This window comes from Palaemon carinicauda, chromosome 17 (assembly GCF_036898095.1).
Source record: "Palaemon carinicauda isolate YSFRI2023 chromosome 17, ASM3689809v2, whole genome shotgun sequence".
NCBI classification, from domain to species: domain Eukaryota; kingdom Metazoa; phylum Arthropoda; class Malacostraca; order Decapoda; family Palaemonidae; genus Palaemon; species Palaemon carinicauda.
In genome coordinates this window covers 35,868,222-35,892,808 of record NC_090741.1, presented here as the reverse complement: position 1 = coordinate 35,892,808, position 24,587 = coordinate 35,868,222, and the positions used below count along the sequence as shown (strand labels likewise).

The following is a 24,587-nucleotide window of genomic DNA, read 5'->3' as shown; positions in this document are numbered from 1 at the left end:
GAGCAATAAATTGGGAGCCTCTTGGTCATCGAGGTTGCAAAGAGATCTATGGTAGGTTGGCCCCATGTGGCCCATAGTCTCTTGCACACATCCTTGTGTAGGGTCCATTCTGTTGGGATGATTTGACCCTTCCGACTGAGGCAGTCCGCCATGACATTCATGCTGCCTTGAATGAACCTCGTTACTAGAGAAAGGTTTAGATCTCTTGACCAGGTGAGGAGGTCCCTTGCGATCTCGTACAACGTCATAGAATGGGTCCCTCCTTGCTTGGAGATGTACTCCAAGGCCGTGGTGTTGTCTGAGTTCACCTCCACCACCTTGCCTAGAAGGAGGGACTTGAAGCTTTTCAAGGCCAGATGAACTGCCAGTAGCTCCTTGCAGTTGATATGTAACGTTCTTTGATTCGAGTTCCAAGTTTCCGAGCATTCCCGACCGTCTAATGTCGCACCCCAGCCCGTGTCCGATGCGTCCGAGAAGAGAACGTGGTTGGGGGTCTGAACAGCCAGGGGCAGACCCTCTCTGAGGTTGATGTTGTCCTTCCACCAAGTCAGTGATGACTTCATCTTCTTGGAAATGGGGATCGAGACCGCTTCTAGCGTCTTGTCCTTTTTCCAGTGAACAGCTAGGTGAAATTGAAGGGGACGGAGGTGCAGTCTCCCTAACGCAATGAACTGTTCCAGGGATGAAAGCGTCCCTATCAGACTCATCCACTGTCTGACTGAACATCGGTCCTTCTTTAGCATGTTCTGGATGCATCCTTGGGCTTGACTTGTTCTGGGAGCCGACGGAAAAGCCCGAAAAGCTTGACTGTGAATCTCCATCCCTAAGTACACTATAGTTTGGGATGGGACCAGTTGGGACTTTTCCATATTGACCAGGAGACCCAATTCCTTGGTCAGATCTAGAGTCCACTTTAGATTCTCCAGACAGCGACGACTGAAAGAAGCTCTTAGAAGCCAGTCGTCCAAAAAGAGGGAGGCTCTGATGTCCGCTAAATGCAGGAATTTGGCAATATTCCTCATCAGTTTCGTAAGGACAAGAGGAGCCGTGCTTAGGCCAAAGCACAGGGCTTGAAATTGGTAGACAACCTTTCCGTAAACGAACCTCAGAAAAGGTTGGGAATCTGGGTGGATGGGGACGTGAAAGTAAGCGTCCCTTAGGTCTAAAGAGACCATCCAGTCTTCCTTCCTGACCGCTGCTAGAACAGACTTTGTCGTCTCCATGGCGAACGTCTGCTTTGTGACAAAGACATTCAGAGCACTGACGTCTAGCACCGGCCTCCACCCTCCTGTTTTCTTTACCACTAAGAAGAGACGGTTGTAGAAGCCCGGGGATTGATGGTCCCGGACTTTGACTACCGCTCCCTTTTCTAGTAAGAGAGACACCTCTTGCTTCAAAGCTAGTCTCTTGTCCTCCTCTCTGTACCTGGGAGAGAGATCGATGGGAGACGTTGCTAGAGGGGGTTTGCGTACAAACGGGATCTTGTACCCTTCTCTGAGCAACTTCACAGATTGTGCATCTGCGCCCCTTTTCTCCCAGGACTGCCAGAAGTTCTTGAGTCTGGCTCCCACTGCTGTCTGAAGAAGGTGGCAGTCAGACTCTGCCCTTAAAGGACTTGGTACCTTTCTTCTTATTCCCACGTCTCCCTTCGGCACGAGCACCTCCTCTGCTGGAGGCTCTGCCACGAAAGGGCGGAATGAATCTGGACGCTGGAGTGTCCATCCTGGGTCTAGACACGGTAGGCAAAGGGGTGGCTTTGCGGGCAGAGGACGCAACCAGGTCATGCGTGTCTTTTTGAATCAAGGAGGCAGCAATCTCCTTTATCAACTCCTCTGGAAAAAGGCACTTTGAGAGAGGAGCAAACATAAGTTCCGATCTCTGACACTGTGTTACTCCAGCTGACAAGAAGGAGCAAAGGTTTTCCCGTTTCTTGAGGACCCCGGAAACGAACGAAGCCGCAAGCTCACTGGAACCGTCCCGTATGGCCTTGTCCATGCAGGACATAATGAGCATGGAAGTTTCCTTGTCAGAAGGGGAGATCTTCCTGCTCAACGCTCCCAAACACCAATCCAAAAAGTTAAAAACCTCGAAGGCTCTGAACACTCCTTTCATCAGATGGTCTAAGTCTGAAGGAGTCCAACAAATCTTGGAGCGTCTCATGGCTAGCCTGCGGGGAGAGTCTACTAGACTTGAGAAGTCGCCCTGGGCAGAGGCAGGAACTCCCAAGCCGAGAACTTCTCCCGTGGCATACCAGACGCTCGATCTGGAAGAGAGTTTCGCAGGGGGAAACGTGAATGCTGTCTTCCCAAGGTGCTTTTTGGACTGCATCCATTCTCCCAACACTCGTAAAGCTCTCTTAGACGAGCGGGCGAGGACGAGCTTCGTAAAGGCAGGCGCGGATGACTGCGTGCCTAAAGCGAACTCAGATGGAGGAGAGCGTGGGGCCGCAGAAACAAACTGATCAGGATACATCTCCCTGAACAGTGCAAGAACTTTCCTAAAGTCCAAGGAGGGTTGCGTGGTCTTGGGTTCGTCGATGTCCGTATGCGGGTCGTCAATGTGTGCAGCGTCGTCATCATCAGAGAGTCCATCATCTGAATACTGAGGAGGAAGCGGCAAAGGAGTAGGAATTGGCTGGTCAGCTGAGTCCGGCAGCACGGGTGCATGCGTGACTGAACCGGACGCAACGTCATGGAACTGTTGCCCAGTCTGTGAGCTGGCAACAACCATAGCAGCGCGGGGGCGCAAAGCGTCTACTCCAGACTGTCTAGTCTGCTGTGGGCGAGTAGTGGTAACCACACTGGGTTGCGGAGGTTGACGCACCGCATCAAAACAAAACAACTTAGGTTGTTGTTGTAACTCGCGAACGTCAACGGAAGGTTCCGTGCGTCGCTGAACGTCAACATGCGGCTGGCAGGGTACACTGGAACGCATGGGAGGCGGGACTCTCACAGCTGGAGTGCGGGAGAAGGTAGCCTCAGCGTCCACTGGACGCACAACCGTGGGTGGTTGTAGGCTAGCGGTTGGTGCAGCGTCAACCTTCTCCGCACGAAAGTCCTGCATTAATGACGTTAACTGTGTCTGCATGGTCTGCAGCAAAGACCACTTAGGGTCTACAGTAGCAGGTGCGGCAACAGACGGTGTTACTGCCTGATGCGGTACCGTTTTGCCTCTCTTAGGAGGTGTGCAGTCATCGGAAGACTGCAGCGAGTCCGAACTGACCCAGTGGCTACAACTGGGCCGTTGGACTTGCGCGGAAGGACCGACTTGCGTTTAAGAGGCCGCGAGACCTTGGTCCATGGTTTCTTTCGAGAAAAATCTTCCGCAGACGAGGAATAAATGGGCTCTCTCGTCTTCTTGTGGGTGGGGCGATCTTGGTTAGATACGTCCGAAACCACGGAGGGAACGTCTGTTCGCTGATTAAAGCCTCTCGAACCCTTTGGTCGTACGACATTGCTTCTCCCCTGGGCTTGGGAGCTTGCAAGAGGTCCCGGACTGGGAGGACGACAGGCACGAACAGACGAACCCTCAAGCGCAACACTATCTACAACACTTTCCACAACACTACCACTCACTTTGTCACTACCCACTGCACTCTTACACTTCAACTCCTTGACGTCTGCCATGAGTTGGTTACGGTCACTCGCCAATGACTCGACTCTCTCACCCAGAGCCTGGATGGCACGCATCATATCTGCCATCGAAGGTTGTTGAGTGCTAGAAGGGGGATCAGGAGCAACCACTACAGGGGAAGGAATAGGTTGTGGGGCATGAGGAGAGGAAAAATCAACGGAGCGAGATGAACTTCTCCTGACTCTATCTCTCTCTAGCCTACGTGTGTATTTCTGGAATTCGATGAAATCGAATTCCGAAAGCCCAACGCATTCCTCACATCGATCTTCCAATTGACAGGTCTTATCCCGACAATTGGAACAAATGGTGTGAGGATCGATAGAGGCCTTCGGAAGACGCCTTGAACAGTCCCTAGCATTACACTTCCTGAATTTAGGGACTTGAGAAGGGTCAGCCATCTTGAATTAGTCAAGGGGAATTCAAAATCTATCCAAAGTCGTCAACAAATAATCCAAAATCAATAAAAGAATGCAAGGATGTATTGAAGATAACGTCTGCAAAGCGAAAGCTAATAACTAGAAATGTGTACTTCACCAAAATATGTGAAAACCAATCCAGTAAGCAACAGCGAATTTAGTAGGTCTTGCCGGTGGCACGACAGAGAGAAAATTGAGTTCTGTGTTTACATTGAGTACTGAGTACCTGCTCGACAGATGGCGCTGTTGATGTACACCCCCTACCTGCATAGCGATCGCTGGCGTATTTTGAACGTAGAGTTTTTCTGTCGGGCAGCAGAGCTGCAGCTTATATAATCACCGGCTAAGTTTAATATTGAAAAATAAAAATTATTCCAAATTTATCACATGTTCCGACATAAATAAAAAACACCGTTCTCTATATAAGAGAGACACACTATTGTGGGTGGAAGTGGTCTTTCCAACTGGCTGGAACTTTCTACCCAGGATTGCTGCATCTGAGCAAGGGAATACATGATGGCCATCCTGACAACTCATTTAACCGATGGTTTGACACTGCCAGCAGGTTAACAGCCCGTGCAAAGGTAGGAAGTGAGTGCAAAAACACCAACATGACACCGTCAAGGCAAAATATAAGCAATATGTTTGCAACTATACACACTGCTTTATCCAGACCCCATCTTCCCCTCGTATAGAGAATGATAATAGTTACAAGCTACATGGGGCTTACCTGCAGTTAATGAGTTCCAGCTGACAGCAAAGATGGATATTGTACCCCAGGGGAGGGGAAGAAGAAAAAAGAAAAAGGCCATTTATTATTCCCATTCATCCCAGACTAAAACCGTAACTTTAGTCCTTGAAAAATTGCTAATAGACCTGTGATGAAGCAAAGGTAGCTAGACGATATGCTGAGCAGCCACCATAGGACATCAAGAGAACGAATCTAGGACATGGGTGATATGTCTTCCATGTACTGGGCTGTGAAGGTGATTTAGCGCCTCCATACACACGCCTGAGAGGTTCTTTGTAAATGCCATGGACGTGCTTATGCCACTGACATTGTGAACTCTGGGTTGTGCCTTTCCTTGTTGAGAAGGGAAAGGATTAATGGCCTGGTCAATGACTAGCATAATTCAGGAAGAGATACTGTAGTATTTTTATTTATTCTCTTCTTTACCTTCCCAGTACTGTACTGACAAACAAATATTTCGTCTGGGTATGAGTTCCCTGTGTACGCTTGAGATAGCACCTCACCACTCTCACAGGTCACAAAAGCACCCTGAAAGGAATCAAACTTTGGGTCAGAGATCCTTGGATCTTGAGTCTTCACAATGAACTCAGGGAAAAAGTTGAACATACTTGTCTCCATCCCCTTGCTTGAATGGGAATGTCATAGGAAAGACCAAGCAATTGGCTGATCCTCATAGCAGAGGCCAGAGTGAGTCAAAAGACTATCTTGAGAGTCAAGCCTTGGTAGAGGCATGATTGAACGGCTTGAAAGGGGCTCCTTTCAGGGAAAGCAGAATTTGCAATGTTCCAAGGAGATGGTCTAACTTCCGATTAGGGGCAAGTCTGCTCAAAGGTCCTTATGAGCATAGGTAATTCCGTCGAAGCGGAAATTTCCCCTCCTTTCAGTCTTAAGACCTGACTCAAAGCCGAGTTACGGCTGACACTGAGCAGAGCTTTTCCTCCCAGAGGTAGAGTAAAAATTTGGCGATTAAAGGGATAGTGGCTCAGAGAGGAAAGACACCTCTTCCACGACACCGACGACGAAAGATCATCCACTTAGCCTGGTAGGCTGAAGATGATGACCTCCTGAGGTAACCAAACATTTGTTTTGCAACTGGTCGCGAAAACCCTCTCTGAGTGATGAGATGTTTGATAACCTCTAAGCGTGAAGTTTTAGGGATCCGACTGATCTGTGGAAAATCTATACAGTCAGCACTTGCTTTTCGCGGGGGTTATGTAACAGTTACAGGGGCAAGAAATGAAAGTACAGGTATGTGAATATTTGCTGCCATGGGGTGGGTTAACTCAACCTAGCGACTCACTGACCCTTACCTACCTGTGATTTACTAACAGGTAACTCACTATGCTGCACTACATTCTTTTCATGTGCTTTCTATCATGGTATTTTAGTTCTTAATACTTTTCTGTGCTAATTGTACATTAGCACGACTTCAGTACAAGTAAAAGACGACTCAAAAACCAAAAATCATCCTCATGACTCATAAAACTAGTCACCGTCACACCCCGCTTTGTAAAAGTTTAAAGAAAACACTTGTTTGTATCTAACAACAATCAATGATACTGTACAGTAAAAAAGTCACTAATAGTTAGTTGAAATGCACCCAAAAATTAAAAAAAAAAAAAAAAAAAAAAAAAAAAAAAAAAAAAAAAAAAGGCTTTAATTAAGCACAATCTTTTTAAGTCATTATTTTTCATAGGGGATAATGTTTGCTTAAACTTTTTGGTATCAAGTGACAAAATCGAATCCTTGTTTTAAGGTTTCGTTTACAGTAAAGCACTACTATAAATACACTATTAGTAGATTTTTAATGAATGTATAAATATTTATCCTACCACAAGTGAAAAAAATAGGATAATAAAAATGACTACAACATCACTAAAGGCCAACAAAGTTTTATCGTAAATAATTCTTTTAGACGCCCCCGGAGAAAAACTCCGAGCATTCTATGTCTGTGCATCTTTCTCTCTCTCAGTAAAAATCCTTGTTACATGTATGTAAATTCACACCTCTTTACATTTAATTATAATCATATCCCTTTTTTCATCATTTTTATCTACATTATTTTCAGCCTATTTCCTTTTAATAACATTTGATTCCTTCCTGCATAATAAACCAATACAAGCATTTTAGTTTGAATAAACGGATTTTGAGCGAAGCGAAAAATCTATTTTTGGGTGAGATGGCCATGTCGTCCTGATGGAAGTTCCTATAGGGTAGCTTCCTAGGGTATATTACAACTACGGCGATATTCCCAGAGAATTTACCTTAAGGTACCCAGAATTCTAACTCCTGGAGCGAATATCCCTAATGAAAGTACCAGGGATATCGCGAAATATCAGAGGACGTATTCTTGACACGCCACATGGCAATCTGCACCCCGAACAGAGATAACACTTCGAAGGGGTCAATTGGCAAGAAAACGAAAACGAGAAAGAAAAAGGAGAGCCGTTCGCAAGGCTCTCTCTTCTCCCGTTTCGTAAGCGTGCATTGCGCCAATTCTGGCGCCATCTGTATTCCTTGTAGAGATACACGAGGTGCTACAGATACTGTATGTAGGGAGGGGTCCTACAGCCATTTCATAGAAAGGTAAGGGCGGGTCCATCAGGACGACATGGCCATCTCACCCAAAAATAGATTTTTCGCTTCCCTCAAACTCCGTTTTTTGGGCTCAAGCCATGTCGTCCTGATGGAAGTATACCAGAGCATTACTGTATCTGTGGATTCTCAGAACGTGCCGTACTCCCTGGAGGTATTTCCCTGGTCGACTAGACCTAGAGACCTAAGATGTTACCGTTATACATCTTTTCAACTAACCATAAACCATGTTAGAGCTTCCTGCCCCCTACAGGGAAGTCCTACTAGACTCTGGAAAAGTCTCGAAGAGTACATATACCTATGTATGAATACCAGGCAAGCCAATATAGTGGTCTCACCCTATATTAAGTAAAGCATAGTTTGTGAAGAACCACTGCGTCAATATGAAATATCGACCAGTTCTCCACTCAATACAGTACTTGTATTGGACAAAGGTTTATATCCGCATAGGAGGAAACTTGTAAATCCGCCACCGTCCCCTTATGGGATGGAGTCCTCCCGCTAAGGGAAAGCATAAACCAATGCAACATTAGCTTGCATAAAGGAACAATCTATTAGAATTATCCCAGATAAATATACATAGAATGAATGCTCAATTATACCAATAAATTGACACAGGTGAAGGAGACGCAAGGTTCTCAAGAACAAGTTTATTGACAGGCAATAAATAGACAGGTTAACAACAATTATATATACATATATAAGAGAAGGATAACCAAAACTTTAAGCATAAGTATGATAGTAAACAGAAACTTGTTTATCTGAAAGAAAAACATTAGTGCCACTTTTAACATACCGAGGTATCAAAGTCATAAAAGTCTGTATTACTAATCAGTCACATTAGCGTTAGAAACGCTCGGCACACATGTCTGCACTTATGCTAGGTTCACCTTTGGAAGTGGAACAGTCAACGTGGGCAACTCGGTGCCCTCACTTAGTTTGTAGCACAGTATGTAACTACACACTCACCCTGGAATTAATCGTCCCAATTAAAACCACTGTTCCTCGCAGAGTTAAACAGCAGGGATAACGACGCAACCCACTGCTACCACAGATCTCTTTAGTTGCTCCACTTGCTTCGCATAGTGGTGAAAGAACACTCTGGAAGACTTCCAGCCAGTGTATGAACGAAGATGTTCAAAATCCATACAATTAAAGAAATTTAAGGATGAGGCAACTTTCCTCGGATCGTGACCTGCGGGTGTACAGTCAGGATCCGCTCTGCGAATAAAATATGTGATTTTCGCCCTGAGTTGTTTCAGTGATAAATTTGAGCCTGATGTTTCTCCCCTGAATAGTTGACCACCCTTGAAGTCTGAAGTTCTATGAAGATAGACCTTTAGGCATTCTACTGGACATAGAGATGCATCTCCTTTCAGAGGGCAGATTCTCCAGGGACCCCACCTGTTGGTGGGTAACTCATTCTTGGCGAGAAACGTAGGATCCGGAAACAGGTTCAGTTCTCCCCCATCCAGGAACTGAACACGACCTTCCTCTCTCGAGAGGGCTACAATCTCACTAACCCTGGCCCCGGACGCGAGTGCAAATAGGAAAATAACTTTTTGGGTCAAATCCTTTAACGCACACTCCTCATTGTTCAACAGAGAAGCGAAATGAAGAACTTTATCTAAAGACCATGAAATGGCCTTTGGAGGTGCTGAAGGTCTGAGCCTAGCGCAGGCTTTCGGAACTTTATTAAAGATCTCGTTAGCGAGGTCGACCTGGAAGGCATATAGAATGGGTCTTGTCAAGGCAGACTTACACGTTGAAATCGTGTTAGCTGCCAACCCTTGACCATGGAGGTGGATGAAGAAAGATAAGCAGAAGTCCGTCGAGATCTCCTGCGGATTCTTTGCCTTGACAAAGGCCACCCATTTTCTCCAAGATGACTCATATTGCCTTCTAGTAGATTTGCACTTATATTCCTCTAGGAAGTCTATGCTGGCTTTCGAAATCCCGAAACGCTTTCTCACCGCTAGGGAGAGAAAATCATGAGCTGCAGGGTCCGGGTTTTCTGTAATGAAGTGCAGACAGTCGACTTCTGGACTCGCTGGGTCAGAACTGGATCTGGTAGCGGTAGAAACTTCAACCGTAGTTCCAATGCCAGGGGGAACCACACGCTGTTCGGCCACTTGTGGGCCACTATTGCCGCTACCCCCTTGAAGGATCTCAGTTTGTTGAGGACCCTCAACAGAAGGTTGTGAGGAGGGAACAGATAAATCCTGGACCATCTGTTCCAGTCGAGGGACATCGCGTCCACTGCTTCCGCTAAGGGGTCCTCGTACAGGGATACGTACAGGGGCAACTTCTTGTTGTCTTTCGTCGCAAAGAGGTCTATCTGCAGTTCTGGGACTTGACTCAAGATGAAGGAGAACGATCCTGCGTCTAGGGACCATTCCGACTCTATCGGTGTGAACCTGGATAGAGCGTCCGCTGTCACATTGCGGACTCCTTGAAGGTGAACTGCCGACAGGTACCACTTCTTCTTTTCCGCCAATCGGAAGATGGCCAACATCACCTGGTTGAGAGGTGGCGACCTCGATCCTTGTCGATTCAAGCATCTCACAACTACCTCGCTGTCCAGCACCAACCTTATGTGGATCGAGTGACGCGGGGAGACTTTCTTTAAGGTAAGGAGCACTGCCATAGCTTCTAGAAAGTTTATGTGAAAGGTCTTGAATAGATTGGACCAGGTCCCTTGGGCCTTTTTCCGATGAGAGTGACCTCCCTACCCCTCCTTCGAGGCGTCTGTGTGAATCGTCACCGACGGGGGAGGTGGCTGAAGAAGTACCGACTTCTTTAGATGTCTGGCTTGGGACCAAGGCCTGAGAAGAGTACGTAGCCGAAGCGGAACTGGTCTTCTCAGATCTCTTCGCGCGTTTGATGCATAACTTCTCCAAACTCCGGTTGCATCCTTTAGCTGTGCTCTTAGCACCGGGTCTGTTACCGAAGCAAACTGGAGAGAACCCAGTACTCTCTCCTGTTCGCGTCTTGATATCCTTTCGGAATCTAGAAGTCTCTTGACAGAACCAGCTATCTCCTTCCTTTTCTTCGCCGGGATGGAGAATTGGTGTGACATTAGGTCCCAGTGGATTCCCAACCACTGGAACTTTTGAGATGGAGAAAGTCGAGACTTTTTTCTGTTGATCTTGAAGCCTAGATACTCTAGGAACTGGATCACCTGCAGGGAAGCTTGCAAGCATTCTGTCTTGGATGCTGCCCACACCAGCCAGTCGTCCAGGTAGGCTACTACCTGAATTCCCTTTAGGCGTAATTGTTTGAGAGCTACGCTCGCAAGCTTCGTGAAGATCCTTGGGGCTATATTTAGCCCGAATAGCATGGCTCTGAAGGCGTATAGTCTTCGTTGTAGCTTGAACCCTAGGTAGGGGGAGAGTCGACGATTGATTGGAACGTGCCAATAGGCGTCTGACAAATCTATGGAGACGGTAAATGCCCTCTTGGGCAGTAAGGTCCTTATGTGTTGCAGTGTTAGCATCTTGAACTTGCAGTTCACTATGAACTTGTTGAGTGGCGACAAGTCCAGAATGACTCTGAGTTTCTCCGAGTCCTTCTTGGGAACACAAAACAGCCTCCCTTGGAATTTGATGGACTTTACCCTTCGGATCACTTTTCTCTCCAACAGATCTTGGATGTACTCCTCCAGAACGGGGGTGGAGTGTTGGAAAAACCGAGGGCACGGGGGTGGAGTGCTGTACCAGCTCCAGCCCAGTCCATTCTTGAGTAGGCTGTGGGCCCAGGGATCGAAGGTCCACCGATCCCGAAAATTCTGAAGTCTCCCTCCTACCGGTATCATCTCACTTGGACTGTTGTCCTGAGGTCTTGCCTCCCTGACTGCGACCACCCCTGAATTCCCTTCCCCTTGAGGGGCGCCTAGACGAGCCTCTGGCTGCTCCTCTAGGCTTTGCTCGAAAGGAAGTTGACTGCCCTTCGAACGTTGGGTTGAATGCCGGAGACTGTGTCGACACGGCCTGGGGTACCCACTGGAATGTGGTCGGGGTTTGTGCCACCATCTGGGGCACTGAAGGTATCGGCAATTGCTGTTGCTGTTGCTGTCTAAATGGCTTGGCTGGCCGAGACGGTAGCCTAGTCCCCTTAGTCTTCCTCTTTGGTTGAGGACCCTCATCCGGGGAAGACTTTCTCTTGATAGACAGGCCCCACTTCTGGAGAAGGTTTCTATTCTCCGTGGCGGCCTTATCAACAAATTCTTTGACCAACTCGCTAGGGAAAAGGTCTTTGCCCCAAATGTTGGAGGAGATTAGTTTCCTTGGCTCGTGCCTCACCATAGCCGAGGTGAACACGAACTCCCTACAAGCTCTCCTCGCCCTGACGAAGCTGTAAAGATCCTTCGTCACTGTGGCCAGATGAGTCTTGGCCACTACCATGAACATTTCATGGACCTTGGGGTCACTTGCCATCGTCTCAAGAGTGGTCTGAAGAGACATTGAGGCAGCCAGTCTTTCTTTTGTCTCGAGCTCTCTCCGCAAAAGAAAGTCAGACAGCTTAGGGAGGTTCTCACCGAACTGACGTCCGGCAATATCAGCCTCCAACTTCCCGACTGAGAAGGTAAGATGAACGTCCTTCCAGTCCTTGTGGTCCATAGGTAGGGCCAGCGACAAGGGTTTACACTCCTCCAAGGAGGGGCAAGGCTTGCCAGCCTCGACTGCTTTTAACACAGCCGCAAACCCTTTCTGCAAAAAGGGGAAGGCTCTAGCAGGAGAGGACACAAAGGAAGGGAGCTTCTTACTCAATGCAGCCACCTTTGAGTTCGTGAAGCCCCTCTCTTTCATTGAAGATGAAAGCAAAGCTTGAGCCTTAGCATGGTCCATCACTATGACCTCCTTCGGCTCTGTCTCCTCCTTTGAAGCTGGTTCCTTCCTCAACCGGACATAACAGTCCGGATATGACCCTTTGCTGGGCCAGAATTCCACCTCCTCTAGGGGAACTGAACCCAACTTATCCGACATGACGATCTTCCCAATCGTCATCGGCATGTGCTCAGCATATCTCCATGGGTTAGCATCTGAGCACAAGGGAAGGTCTTTCACATTGAGCCTCTTCTGGGGCCCACGTGATGCTGCAAGTTTCTGCATCTGCAGTTCCATTGCAGCCGCCTTCTCATTATTCTCCTTCTGCATTTGTTGGATCATTCCAACAATGGAGGAGAGGGCCTGTCCCAGCTCTACTGGGAGAGCAGACGATGTTGAGGGAATAGGTTCAGGGATCTGAACCGGAGCAGCCGACACCTCGTCGGCCTCTTCCTCTACAATGTCTGGGGCTTGATCTTCATCCTGGCCTTCTGCCAGGAGGACTTCCTCCCGACGCTCGGACACGTCTGACATCCTGTCGTCCAACTGGATGTCTTGCAAGGCGACCACGACTTCAGCATCCACCGGGATCTGAACTAGGGGGATCTCCTCTTGAGGCTGGGGAATCACTGCATCAGCTGATGCCCTAGGGAAAAGGTAAGCCCTCATCTTCTCACTTGGAAGATAAGGTCCAGAGGTGTTCTTCTGGAAGCCCCTTACCCAGGTACGAAGCTTCTCCCTTGCTATATCCCTTAATTCCGCCGTCCTAGGGAAATCAAAAGCCTCAGTAATCAGGTTAGAGCACACGGTACATACCTGAGGGTCCCAGTACCGGAGATCACCCTTGGAGACAGCGCATGCTGCGTGCCTGCTACATAACTCATGTCCGCAGAAGTTCTTACTGCGGACGTTGCAGAAAGCACTTCCGCACTTCGGACGTTCCTCCTGTAAAGAGAAGAAATTTCCATGAGTATCAAGTGAACTACGTATCACTGGATATGCACAGTTTAGCATAACAAATCAGAAAGGAAAGACACACACTTGTGTTTCCCGCACAACCAATTGTTGCAGCCTTCCAGAAAATAAAATCGTATGGTTAATCTGTCCTAGAGTAACCAATGACAAATTTCCAGAGGAAACAGGTGGAGCTCACACCTAAGATATGATTTTAAAATACCGGATAATAGACAAGAAAGAACTCACTTTCTTATCTGTAAGGCAACACCAAAGGGCTGTGCAAGACAACACAAAAGTGTTAGAACACACAGTGTTGTACCAATACTATACTATAGTTTTCTCCCTACAGTATATGCTATACTGAAGAATACTGGTACAGTATAGAAGGTAATGCGCCGGCCGGCAAGTGCACACACCATAACTAGCTTTAAAGTATACTACTTAACAGCTATAAGGCGGCAGAACGCTGGTTCAAATGCATGTGCCGGCCAGCAACTACACAAGGTAGCACCCGGCTGCCGGCCACCGCTCATAGCGACCGGCAGACAAGGGCGTGACAAAAGCCGCCCGGCAAAGGTAAACAACCGATGCCGGCCAGCAGCAAAAGAACCAGAGAACTTCGAATGCCCGGCTGCCGGGTCGGGTACAGCACTAGAAGAAAACAGAATGGATGCCAGGATAAGAGAGTATACTACCTCCAAGCCCGGCAATCCGAAAGAGTGCATATAAGGAAGGGGAGAATCTAATTCAGGCTTCCTGACCAATGCTGTCTGGCTCTACAGACAGACATGGATGAGGAACCAAGGGAGGTCCGGGCAGCACTCAAAGCAGAAGACCTTTGCCGGCCGGCAAGGGACTGAGTCAATTCCACATCCTAACCTATACTAGGTCCAGATGTAGAATGACGTACAGTACTGTAACGGCTAGGCCATTACAGAGATAGAGGGGGAAGGGACAAAGAGGGTCCTACCAACCTTGCTTTAGTAAAGAATCACCCGCAGCCAAGAAAACTCATCTTAGCCTAAGGGAGATCCAAGAGGGGGAGGCCAGCAATACTTGCCAACCCCCACTGAACCAAAGCAAGGAAGGTGTTGCTACTCCCAGGGAAAGGATCTTATCCTCCCACCGAGAACAGCAACAAGGACTAGTCTGCTAGATCACAAAAGAAGGAATCATCTCGTACAGAAACCTTCGGGAGTGACCTAAGGAGGCTAAGCCTCCTATGTCTGAGTCAGACTGGCGAGGGAGACTCTACCTCAAGCCAGACAAACACAGATTCAGACTAAAAACTCTGATGTTCTGCCCCTCTCTGAAGCCAGACTTACTGGAACAGGAAGGTACAGTAACACCCCAATATAGTTGTATCGAAAGTTAATTCAGATAAACCACTAGGGTTAAGCCCAAGGCTTAAACAGAGGGAAAGGGATTGCATACCTTCTCCGAAGAAAAGAAAGCAACCGGGAGTATGAGAAAGTATACTAAGGCTCCATAGGCAACTTAGCCTAGGCACCAAGAGAATCGATTACCTAAATCACCGAAACTCACTCGTATACTATCTTGGAAATAATCAATATAATCTTAAATGTATAAAACTGCCTAAAGCTTCAATAAAATTTTAAAACACTCGGAAATCCAAAAATCATGCGGGAAAGTACTAGGGCCAAACGACAAGGCTACATGGTCTAGCGTAGGCCAGAATTGGCGAATACTTCGCCAAAACAAACAATACTAAAGCACGAATAAGGAAATCCTATGTAACGCTAAATAGCTAAAATTATTAAAGCAAAACAGCCGGGAACGTCGCTCTGGCTAACTAAAACTCATACCTAGCGAGCGACAGCGTCCAGGACGCCTCCGGTAGGCAACGGCTCTTGTAACAAAGATTATTACTATTAATCACTTTAAAAATTACCAAGAGCCTACATTTATACATGAAAGAAATAATACTCAACTTATCAGAGGCAGACAAAGTTGGAGAAAGCATAATAAAGCGATTAAATCCAAGATTTTGCGAGAAACACAGGAAAAAACACCGAGTTGTTAAGCTACGCAAAAAGGAATACAGATGGCGCCAGAATTGGCGCAATGCACGCTTACGAAACGGGAGAAGAGAGAGCCTTGCGAACGGCTCTCCTTTTTCTTTCTCGTTTTCGTTTTCTTGCCAATTGACCCCTTCGAAGTGTTATCTCTGTTCGGGGTGCAGATTGCCATGTGGCGTGTCAAGAATACGTCCTCTGATATTTCGCGATATCCCTGGTACTTTCATTAGGGATATTCGCTCCAGGAGTTAGAATTCTGGGTACCTTAAGGTAAATTCTCTGGGAATATCGCCGTAGTTGTAATATACCCTAGGAAGCTACCCTATAGGAACTTCCATCAGGACGACATGGCTTGAGCCCAAAAATAAATAGAATTAAAAAGACAACATATTTCAGCCTGTGTATATTTTACATAGTATTTATATTCTATGTAGAAATAAAATTCTTCATGTGATATTGTTTCCTGGCATTAAGCTGATACGGTGTATTTTGTTTGTTTTATTCCAAGTTGTGGAATGATCTTCCTAATCAGGTAGTTGAATCGGTAGAACTTCAGAAATTCAAACTTGCAGCAGATGTTATATTGAACAGGCTGACACAATTTATATATGATATCTGTTATGATACTATTACTGATTTTAAAATATTTTATTTCAATTGTTCATTATTTCGTATATCATTTATTACCTTTTTTCCTTTCCTCACTGGGCTATTTTTCCCTGTTGGAGCCCTTGGGCTTATAGCATTTTGCTTTTCCAACTAAGGTTGTAGCTTAGCTAGTAATAATAATGATAATAATATCGTGGTAGGAGACCCTCTTTTAGGCAGGTTGAGTTAAAAGTAATGGCTGCTTTTAACTCAATAATAATAATAATAATAATAAAATAAATCTCTTTAAACATTGCAAAAGACAAGTATAAGAAATATGTCACCATAATTTTCAGTCTCCCCTAATTTTTAAAGTATTTATACATCGTCAGATGGGGAAAGAAGGCTTACATAATTGATCTATATCCTGCAATTGCTGGGAAAAAAACGAAAAAAAAAACTTTTGTATCTCAAAAACAAGAACAATTGTAACTGATGGGTGAGAATATGTTCAACCCACATGTGGGAAGGTAGTGTTGCCACCAAGAAAACACAGGTATCTCAGGTTTTGAGTGTTCAGGCTGATTGAGATCAGGGTGAATTCAGGTAATCAGGATAGTGTATTCCAATATGGGTGTTTATAAGACACTACCTGAAACATCTCCAAGCAGTGCAGCATGTGTGTGGTGTACTTGACTTATTTGTGGTTCCTACGAGAGGGAATCGGGTAAAAGTGGGGAACACCAACTAGGTTTATCAGCAGAAGCATGACAGAGATCTAGTTTCTTCTCGAGTTTTGCACTTATGAGGCAAGTGTCAGACTTTTTAGTTTTTTCTCCCTTATACACATATGACTGAGTTATTTACTTAGCTGTGGACAGGTGTCCTTTATGGTACACAAGTTTACTTGATTATTGCTCTAGTAATATTCCTTGAAGACCACACAGTACATTAACCAGAAAAATTTTGTTTTTTTTTGCAGGAAGAATCCATTTTCAAGAGGTACGGTGTGGTCCCCAAGCCCAACCTTCCTCCCTAGCTTCGTGTAGAGAAGAGGATATTTAATTATCACTCTAAGTTTCGAAGATGGCGGCTTGGCACAATTAGTGATAGTTCTTGGTGTTGACGCATCATCGATTGTCAGATGATTTCAGCATTGAAAGTGCTGTGACATGTTCAATAGAATCTGAACTCATGGGTCTCCCTTATACACGAGTCAGTGGTTTGCATACAGAAATACTAACCTAAGAGCAGAGGAGACACTATTCCTTTGGCGATTAATTTTGTATTGGATTACCTGTTGTAGCCTTTTACAGTAGTCTTTGGAGACCACACAGCACCTCCCTAAATATACAGTAGGTTTTCCTTCAACAAAACCACATTTTGTAATTATCAATTAATTCTTTTTTACTTCTTAAACTGGTTCTGCACTGCCAGACTCTATGAATGGTTACTGAAAGTAATCATTGAAGTTCTCTTTCTTTCTCTGTTAATTCTCACTGCTTTAGATATTCAGTCCATTGTGATTTACTTTCTCGTCAAGTTACTTAAGTTGTAAAAATATGTTAAGCTGATGGTCTTTAACCCTTTTACCCCCAGGCTATATGGAAATTTCCAACCCTTAATCCCCAGGGGTTATTTTTTTTCAAGCACATTTTGCAGTATATTTTTTTCAAATTGCTCTAACAGCCTCAATTTTCGTCATAGAGAGATCAGGTTGGTCTCATTCTCTTGGAAAATGCCTGAAGTTTCTCAAAAAATTATCAAAAATAGGCAAAAAAAAAATTTAAATAGCAGTTTTTTGCAAAGACGTACCGGTACGTCCATGGGGGTAAAAGAATGAGTTTTGTGAAACGTACCAGTACGTCCATTGGGGGTAAAAGGGTTAAGCTCTTCTGATCAAATTTACAGAAGGCCCTCAACTTAAACTTGATTCGTTCCAAAAAGCTGTTTGTGAGTCAGATTTTCTAAATTTTGACCTAGTGTAGGCCTAACCTAAATCTCATAACTATGATTTCCAGAAACTAAAGTCAACAAATAGTTGGGTTTCATATGAAATAGATATCAGGTTAATACAAATGTCATTGTGCTTACTGTATCAAATGATATAATATTTTATTACAATTTTTCTTTATCTTATCTTTGCTATTATCAGTTGAATTTGTGTTTGTATCTCAGAATGGTTGTACATTGAGGACCTTCTGTATTTCTAACAGCAGCTTACCTACGAGTATCTGAGCAGAAACAATAACTCACCATATAAATGATAAGCCTCAACATCTAGCAATGCCTGGTCCAGTTCCTCTTCACTACACTGCACACGGTCTAAAAGGTCATTCAGACAATACCTGGAAAAATATAAAGCAGTTTCCTGTATCATTATTTATTACTACCATTAAAAAATTTAACCAGAATGTGGACCTTTTAGTGTTGAGTATGATCGGACAATTGTCTACATTCGCTGTAATTATTCTACATTCATGTGGAACTGATTCAGCAATTTCTAAGAACTCAAATTATATTTTCCTAATGCTTGAAAGATATAGAAATTTTCTACAGCTGTTATTGAAGTTTAAGATGAAACACATATCTTAGGCAGAAACTATAAGTGAGGAAAATAGATAAAGTTCAAATAAAGTAATACTAGAATGATGGAGGCTGTATTTTGAAGAGCTGCTAAATGAAAAAATAAATATGAATTGGAGAATTTTAGTATAATAGAAAGACCAATAGAGAACATAAAACATAAAGAATTTTAAAAGGCTCTCGGGAAGATGAATGACAGAAAAGTTCCAGGACTAACTGGAATAATAAGGGACTTGATAAAAGGAATTAGATCATAGCAATCTTGGATTTAATAGAAAATAAAATAAATATAAATAATTTGTATTGTTCCATTAAAATATGGAATGTCTTCAGCAGAGCACTAACAACCATTGAATTTGCAAATGTGGTAAATACAGGGGGTGTGCACAGGTGAGTAGTACCACCTGTTGAAGACTTTACTTTTGATTTTCAATTCATTATTGAGCGAGATGGTTGAGGTGGGAAATGTAACTTTAGTTTGTATACACAGTAGCTGTGAAAAATACAAGTTACTTTTAATATCTATTATTTGTTACAATGTGTGTACAAACCTTTTATCCATTTAAATAAGGAGACTCAAAAGATTGGTACCCCAATGGTTGTTTTTTTTCCCCCCGGGAAATAGTCTACCTGGTCCTATACGGGAGCAAAGGAGATGACTTCAGCAACTCTCTATTTGTCCTTCATAGGAATCTTAGTACATGGTTAAAGGAGGAATCCCTTTTCCCAAAGAGGAGAGCAGTCTGGAATAATATACAATAACTGGCATATGAAGATCAATGGGTTGATATATATTCCACCATCCTCCCCCTATTTAGATTCTAAAAAATGGAGCTCAGAAGTGTATCTTACCTGCATTAAGTTACATCAAGCAAATAACAGTATCGGTTCATCTTCAACAGAGGGGAAGGAAAGATGCTCAGGCTTAGCAAAAATACAGTCTTAAGGGTCAGATCTCTTTCGGATGACCCTCTCAAATACTCAAATGGGGTACAAGTATAAGCTTTGATTACCAAGGTCACATTCCACTCAGAGGACTGAGTCCCCAAGATGGGGAAGAAAACTTGACACTCAGCAACTACACAAGCAGAGGTCTATACCCATCAATTGAAAGACTGTAATCAAAGCTGAATGGTAGCCTTTGACAACTCCATCTCAGAGGGACTTCTCTTGGCAAAAGACGAGGAAATCGGCAATCTGCACTAGCAATGCGGAACTTTTCATTAAAATTATGGAGAAACTCAAAATTCCTCATATAGCCTTTATAATAAGGGATGGAAGTAAACATGCGCAGTGCCAATAAATACCACTTGAATGAATCCCTGAAACATTCTAGGCCCAAAATGGAGACATTAAAATTTTTGGAACTTTTCATGGAAAATATGGAGAAACTCAAATTCCTTATATAGCCTTTATAATAATAATAATAATGGATGGAAGTAAAAATGCGCAGTGGCAATAAATACCACTAGAATGAGTTCTTGAAACATTCTTGGGCCAAAATGGAGACATCAAAATTTTTTGAATTTTTCACTCACAGGGAACTTTTCATTGAAAATATAGGGAAACTTAAATTCCTCATATAGCCTTTGTAAGTAAACGTGCATCGTGGCAATAAATACCTCTAGAATGAATCCCTGAAACATTTAGAGTCAAAATGGAGACATTAGAATTTTGGAATTTTTCACTCATAGGGCTGGCCTTGGGAAACTTTTCATTGAAAATATGGAGAAACTTAAATTCCTCATATAGCCTTTATAATAATATTGAATGGAAGTAAAAGTGCGTAGTGGCAATAAATACCACAAGAATGACACCCTGAAACATTCTAGGGCCAAAATGGAGACATTAAAATTTTTCTAGAAACTCAAATTCTTTTAGAATAATAATGGATGGAAGTAAATGTGCACAGTGGCAATAAATACCACTAGAATGACTCCCTGTGAAACATTCTATGGAAAAAATGGAGAAATTAAAATTTTTAAAATTTTTCACTCACTTTTCATTGAAAATAGGGAGAAGCTCTAATTCCTTATATAGCCTTTATAATAATAAAGGATGGAAGCAAATTTGTGCAGTGACAATAAATACGAGGGTTGTCACTTAGCTTGTAATAATAAAAATAATAATAACAATGGTGAGGAGTGGGGTTTCTAGATTTTTGTTCTGTATACCAAAAGTGTGAGGACTGGAGTGAAGTGGGAAGATTACATTATGAAGGAAGAATTGAAGGAAATACGTGGTATCCAGAACCTACAGTAAAGCCTTTATATTTAAAGATTACGATGGTTTGGACATGTGAAGAGAAGGAATATGACACATTGAATATGGAAATAATAGGACAAAGACCTGTATAAAATACCAAGGAAATCATGGAAAAAGATCATAGGGGAAGATCTAGCCCTCATGGAAGTTCAGGATGCCTTCATACAAGATAGAGGAGCATGGAGAGAACACTTTAATGTTCAACCAATAGAGAGGAGAGCCGACATAAAAATATTTAAGGTGGTCATGATATGACAAGATTTTGCAAGTTACAAAGAGGCCATGTAGAAATTCACCTTTCACCTTCCATTTCCTGATCACCATTGAATGGTCTTTCATTGAGCATCTGGCGTAGTTTCTGAAGACGAGGTTTGCACGGCCTGACTTCTAAGTATGAATGATGAATAGCTTTAACCTGAAAAAAAAAAAAAATTATAAGCACTTCATGCTGGGAAGTAAGGGTGAAATTACCTGCTTTTGGCAGTTCTTCACTACAATAACCGAAGACATGATTACATAGAGTAGCTATCAAAAAATTAAGTGCTCAAAACAAATACTGTATGTAACGCTGTTTGCAGTGTGCACTGGTGACAGGAGTTACTTAAAGTAACTGTGTTGCTACTAAGCTGAATACAGGTATACTGTGCCTCGGTTAACGTTGTTTAGAGTTAAGCCGGTTTCGAATTTACGTCTGTTGTTAAAAATAATACATGAGAAAATAAAAATAAAGTTTTAAGTCATTTTGTTTGACTTTCTGTCTGTTCCATTTAAGTATTGAAGTCATATCACTGGAATAGCGTTAAAAGTACATAAAAATCTATAACAAATAATAATCAAAGTATACAGAATCATCACATGAAAATACTTACGCTTACAGTAATGTTCACCTAACATAAATCCTAGCAAATGAACTATGAAAACATGTGACTGTGTTTTTAAATTAGTTAATGGTCTTTAAGAGCTAAACAGTGGCATTTTCTATGATAGTTTAAATATCTACTATTTGAAGTATTATCAGCACATAAAATCCTATTATTCTAAAATAAATAAGAATAAAAGTAGAAAAAATAGTATGAAAATATATTTTTGTATACTCATTTTTTTTTATTTCAAGTGCAACTTAAAAATCAACGATTACTTTTCTTATTTATGGTTGTGATCAGCTGATGTCAAGACTATCGAGAATAACCAAGAATAATTTTTAACATATTTAATATAAATTACTAATGCAAATTACATTAGCACCAATTTGTTATAGACAACATAGTTTTTCATATTTTTGTTTATAGCTATCATTAGTTATCATATGAATACATTCTCTCTCCCTCTCTGAGGTGCCTTACTCCACACACATAAAACAGATTTAACAGAAATCTTTGTTTCTTTAGAAAGTGTCAGATAAATACTACACACTATATAAACTTTTACTTTTCTTAAATATATGTTTGATCATTGGCTATGATTAAAACGTCATTTGATTTCGTCAGCTGATCTGTAGCTTTAGCTGACAGCATAATGTATATGTACTAAAAGATGTCTAAAATAATCCTGGTTTTCGATGTTATCTGAACTTAGTTTAAAAATTTTTGTACTTTTCAATTCAAGATTTATTTCAACCCATTTTTATTTTGGTTTTGTTGTCAGCTGTTTTCAAGGTCACGACAGTATCGTGATTATGCTTACATTTAGTTAACAGAGTATTGTTTATATGATTTTGCTCCCTACCATGTAATCCTTGTGGAAAAGAACAAGAGCGCAGTTCAACGAACTCTCGACCAGTTTCTTATCAAAATACGTACATATCGAACAACAACAACAGACGAATCAGCTCTTGATGCTGACGATCCACAGCCATCTAAATATGCTATATAACAGATATTGAATGTAAATATTGGTAAATATAACAACTAAGTTTATTTCATACTATCGCAAAATAATTTTAATAACTTAATTTGTCATTAAACCTTACAAAATCTTTCTATTTTTTGCTATCAGAGCAATCCACATTCATGAATAAAGAGCCCACTATGTACTGAAAATGCTAAATTGTAAACATCTACATTAACAAGTTAGGATGTGCATTTATTCATAAAATCAGATAATCTCTTTTGGTATTGAATTAAAAACTAAAATATGATTGTTTGTAAGCTTAAATAAATTCTTATTAACCATATACTCCGGATAGCAAGGTTGGTAGCGTCGCGGATTTCCATTACAGAGGTCCCGAGTTCGGTCACCGCCAGGGACGCGAATACCGTGAGACCTTCTACCGGGGGGGGCACTCCCAGGGTGGCGCCTGGGGGGGAGGTTAGAGGGGACTAGTGATAGTCCCTGCTGGCTAATGGTCGCCCGAAGAGAACGATGTAAATCGTCTCAGTAGAGACCTAAAACCCGCAACTTCAACTTTTTATATATTATTCATATTGCATTTATAAATCAAATACAGAACTGGGGATGGTTATTTGTGGTTTAGCCTTGTAAGAAAATAGCAGGAACAGAGGGGCAGAGGAATTTGCAACAGGAAACAAATGCAAGAAGAATGGCAGCTCAACGTGAGGCACAGGATGAAGAACAAAGAAAAACTCATGCAAGTAGAATGGCAGCTAGACGTGATGCAGAAGACGAAAAACAGATGAATTCAAGAAAGAATACTAATGCAAGCAGAATGGCAGCTAGATGTGATGCAGAAGACAAAGAGCATATGAATTTAAGAAGGAACACTAATGCCAATAGAATGGCAACTAGACGTGAACCACAGGATGAAGACCAAAGAAATTTCCCCCTTGAAAATAATCAACAAAGAATAGCAGCTATAAGAAACCAGGACCCCAAAAAATCGAAGAATGTCTTGACTTCAGGATAACCAACAAAGAATGATTGTCCATCGAAACCAAGAAACATCAGAAGGAGCTGAGAACCGTTTCCATGTTGATCGAGTCATGCACCAAGATACCCCTGTGAAGCAAGACAGTACAAATTGGCTTAATGTTACAACAATGTAATCACTGTGATGCTCAGAAATAGAAGAATGAACATCCTGGATTGTGTTGCAGTGGAGGGAATAACTGAAAAAACTTCTCAATGGAATATCACACCATTAAAAACATTTTCTTGAAAACATACTACTTTACAATAATGCTTCCCAGATGGCTTCATTTGGAGCAAAATTTGTGAATGATGGGGGATTTATGCCCACATTCAAAATCCAAGGGTAAATATACCCGGAAACGCTGGGTAACCCTGCTAGTAACACATAAAATTGTAGATCGCAGTACAAACTTACTCACCCGTCGATTAATCAGACTGCGTTCGCCCTCTGCTTGCATGCTGTCAGAAAAGGTAAATTCTGGGAGCAACACAAGTGAATTTGAAGTTTCGGCATCTCTTACCTATAAGCAAAATGGTGAAATAAAAAACATATCTAGAACATGCAGATTTGCAAGAAAGTCTCTAATTTCACAATTATAAAAGACAATTGGTTGAAGAAAATTATACTTTGGCAAACTCTCACCTAACAGAGATGAATATCAAGTATGGTAGGCTACTTAATCTAAAATGCTAAGTTAGTCATACAAGTGTAAAGAAAAAAATACTTTGATTACAGAAGGTCCTCAACTTACAAACATAATAGGTTCCAAGAAGCTTTTTGTAAGTTGAATTTTGTTACATTTTGGCCTAAGGTAGGCCTAATCTCAATTCCATGCCTATGATTTCCGGCTATAAAAGTCAACAAACAGTCGCGTTTCATATGAAATAGATATCAGGTTATTACAAATGTTGTTTTGTTTACTGTATTGAATGATATGATATTGTTTTATTACAGTATTTCTTTACCTTATCTTTGTTGTGTTCAGTTGGATTTGTGTTTGTATCTCTAAATGTTTATAATTTGAGGACCTTCTGTACTGTAAAAGGACTAATTTATCAAAAA

At 42.6% G+C, this 24,587-nt stretch overlaps 1 protein-coding gene across 2 annotated transcripts in view; it reads right to left on the bottom strand.

The window, feature by feature from the left end:
* LOC137656669 (sister chromatid cohesion protein DCC1) overlaps window positions 1-24,587 on the bottom strand; it is a 118,229-nt gene that overhangs the window by 30,819 nt on the left and 62,823 nt on the right. The window contains exons 4-6 of one of the 2 annotated variants that reach the window (XM_068390845.1): window positions 23,944-24,045; window positions 20,953-21,071; window positions 18,062-18,153 (exon numbers count right to left, since the gene is read on the bottom strand). In XM_068390845.1, coding sequence (XP_068246946.1) covers window positions 18,062-18,153; window positions 20,953-21,071; window positions 23,944-24,045 — 313 coding nt within the window. The remainder of the gene's footprint in view (window positions 1-18,061; window positions 18,154-20,952; window positions 21,072-23,943; window positions 24,046-24,587) is intronic. The other variant, XM_068390846.1, reaches the window with a different exon arrangement.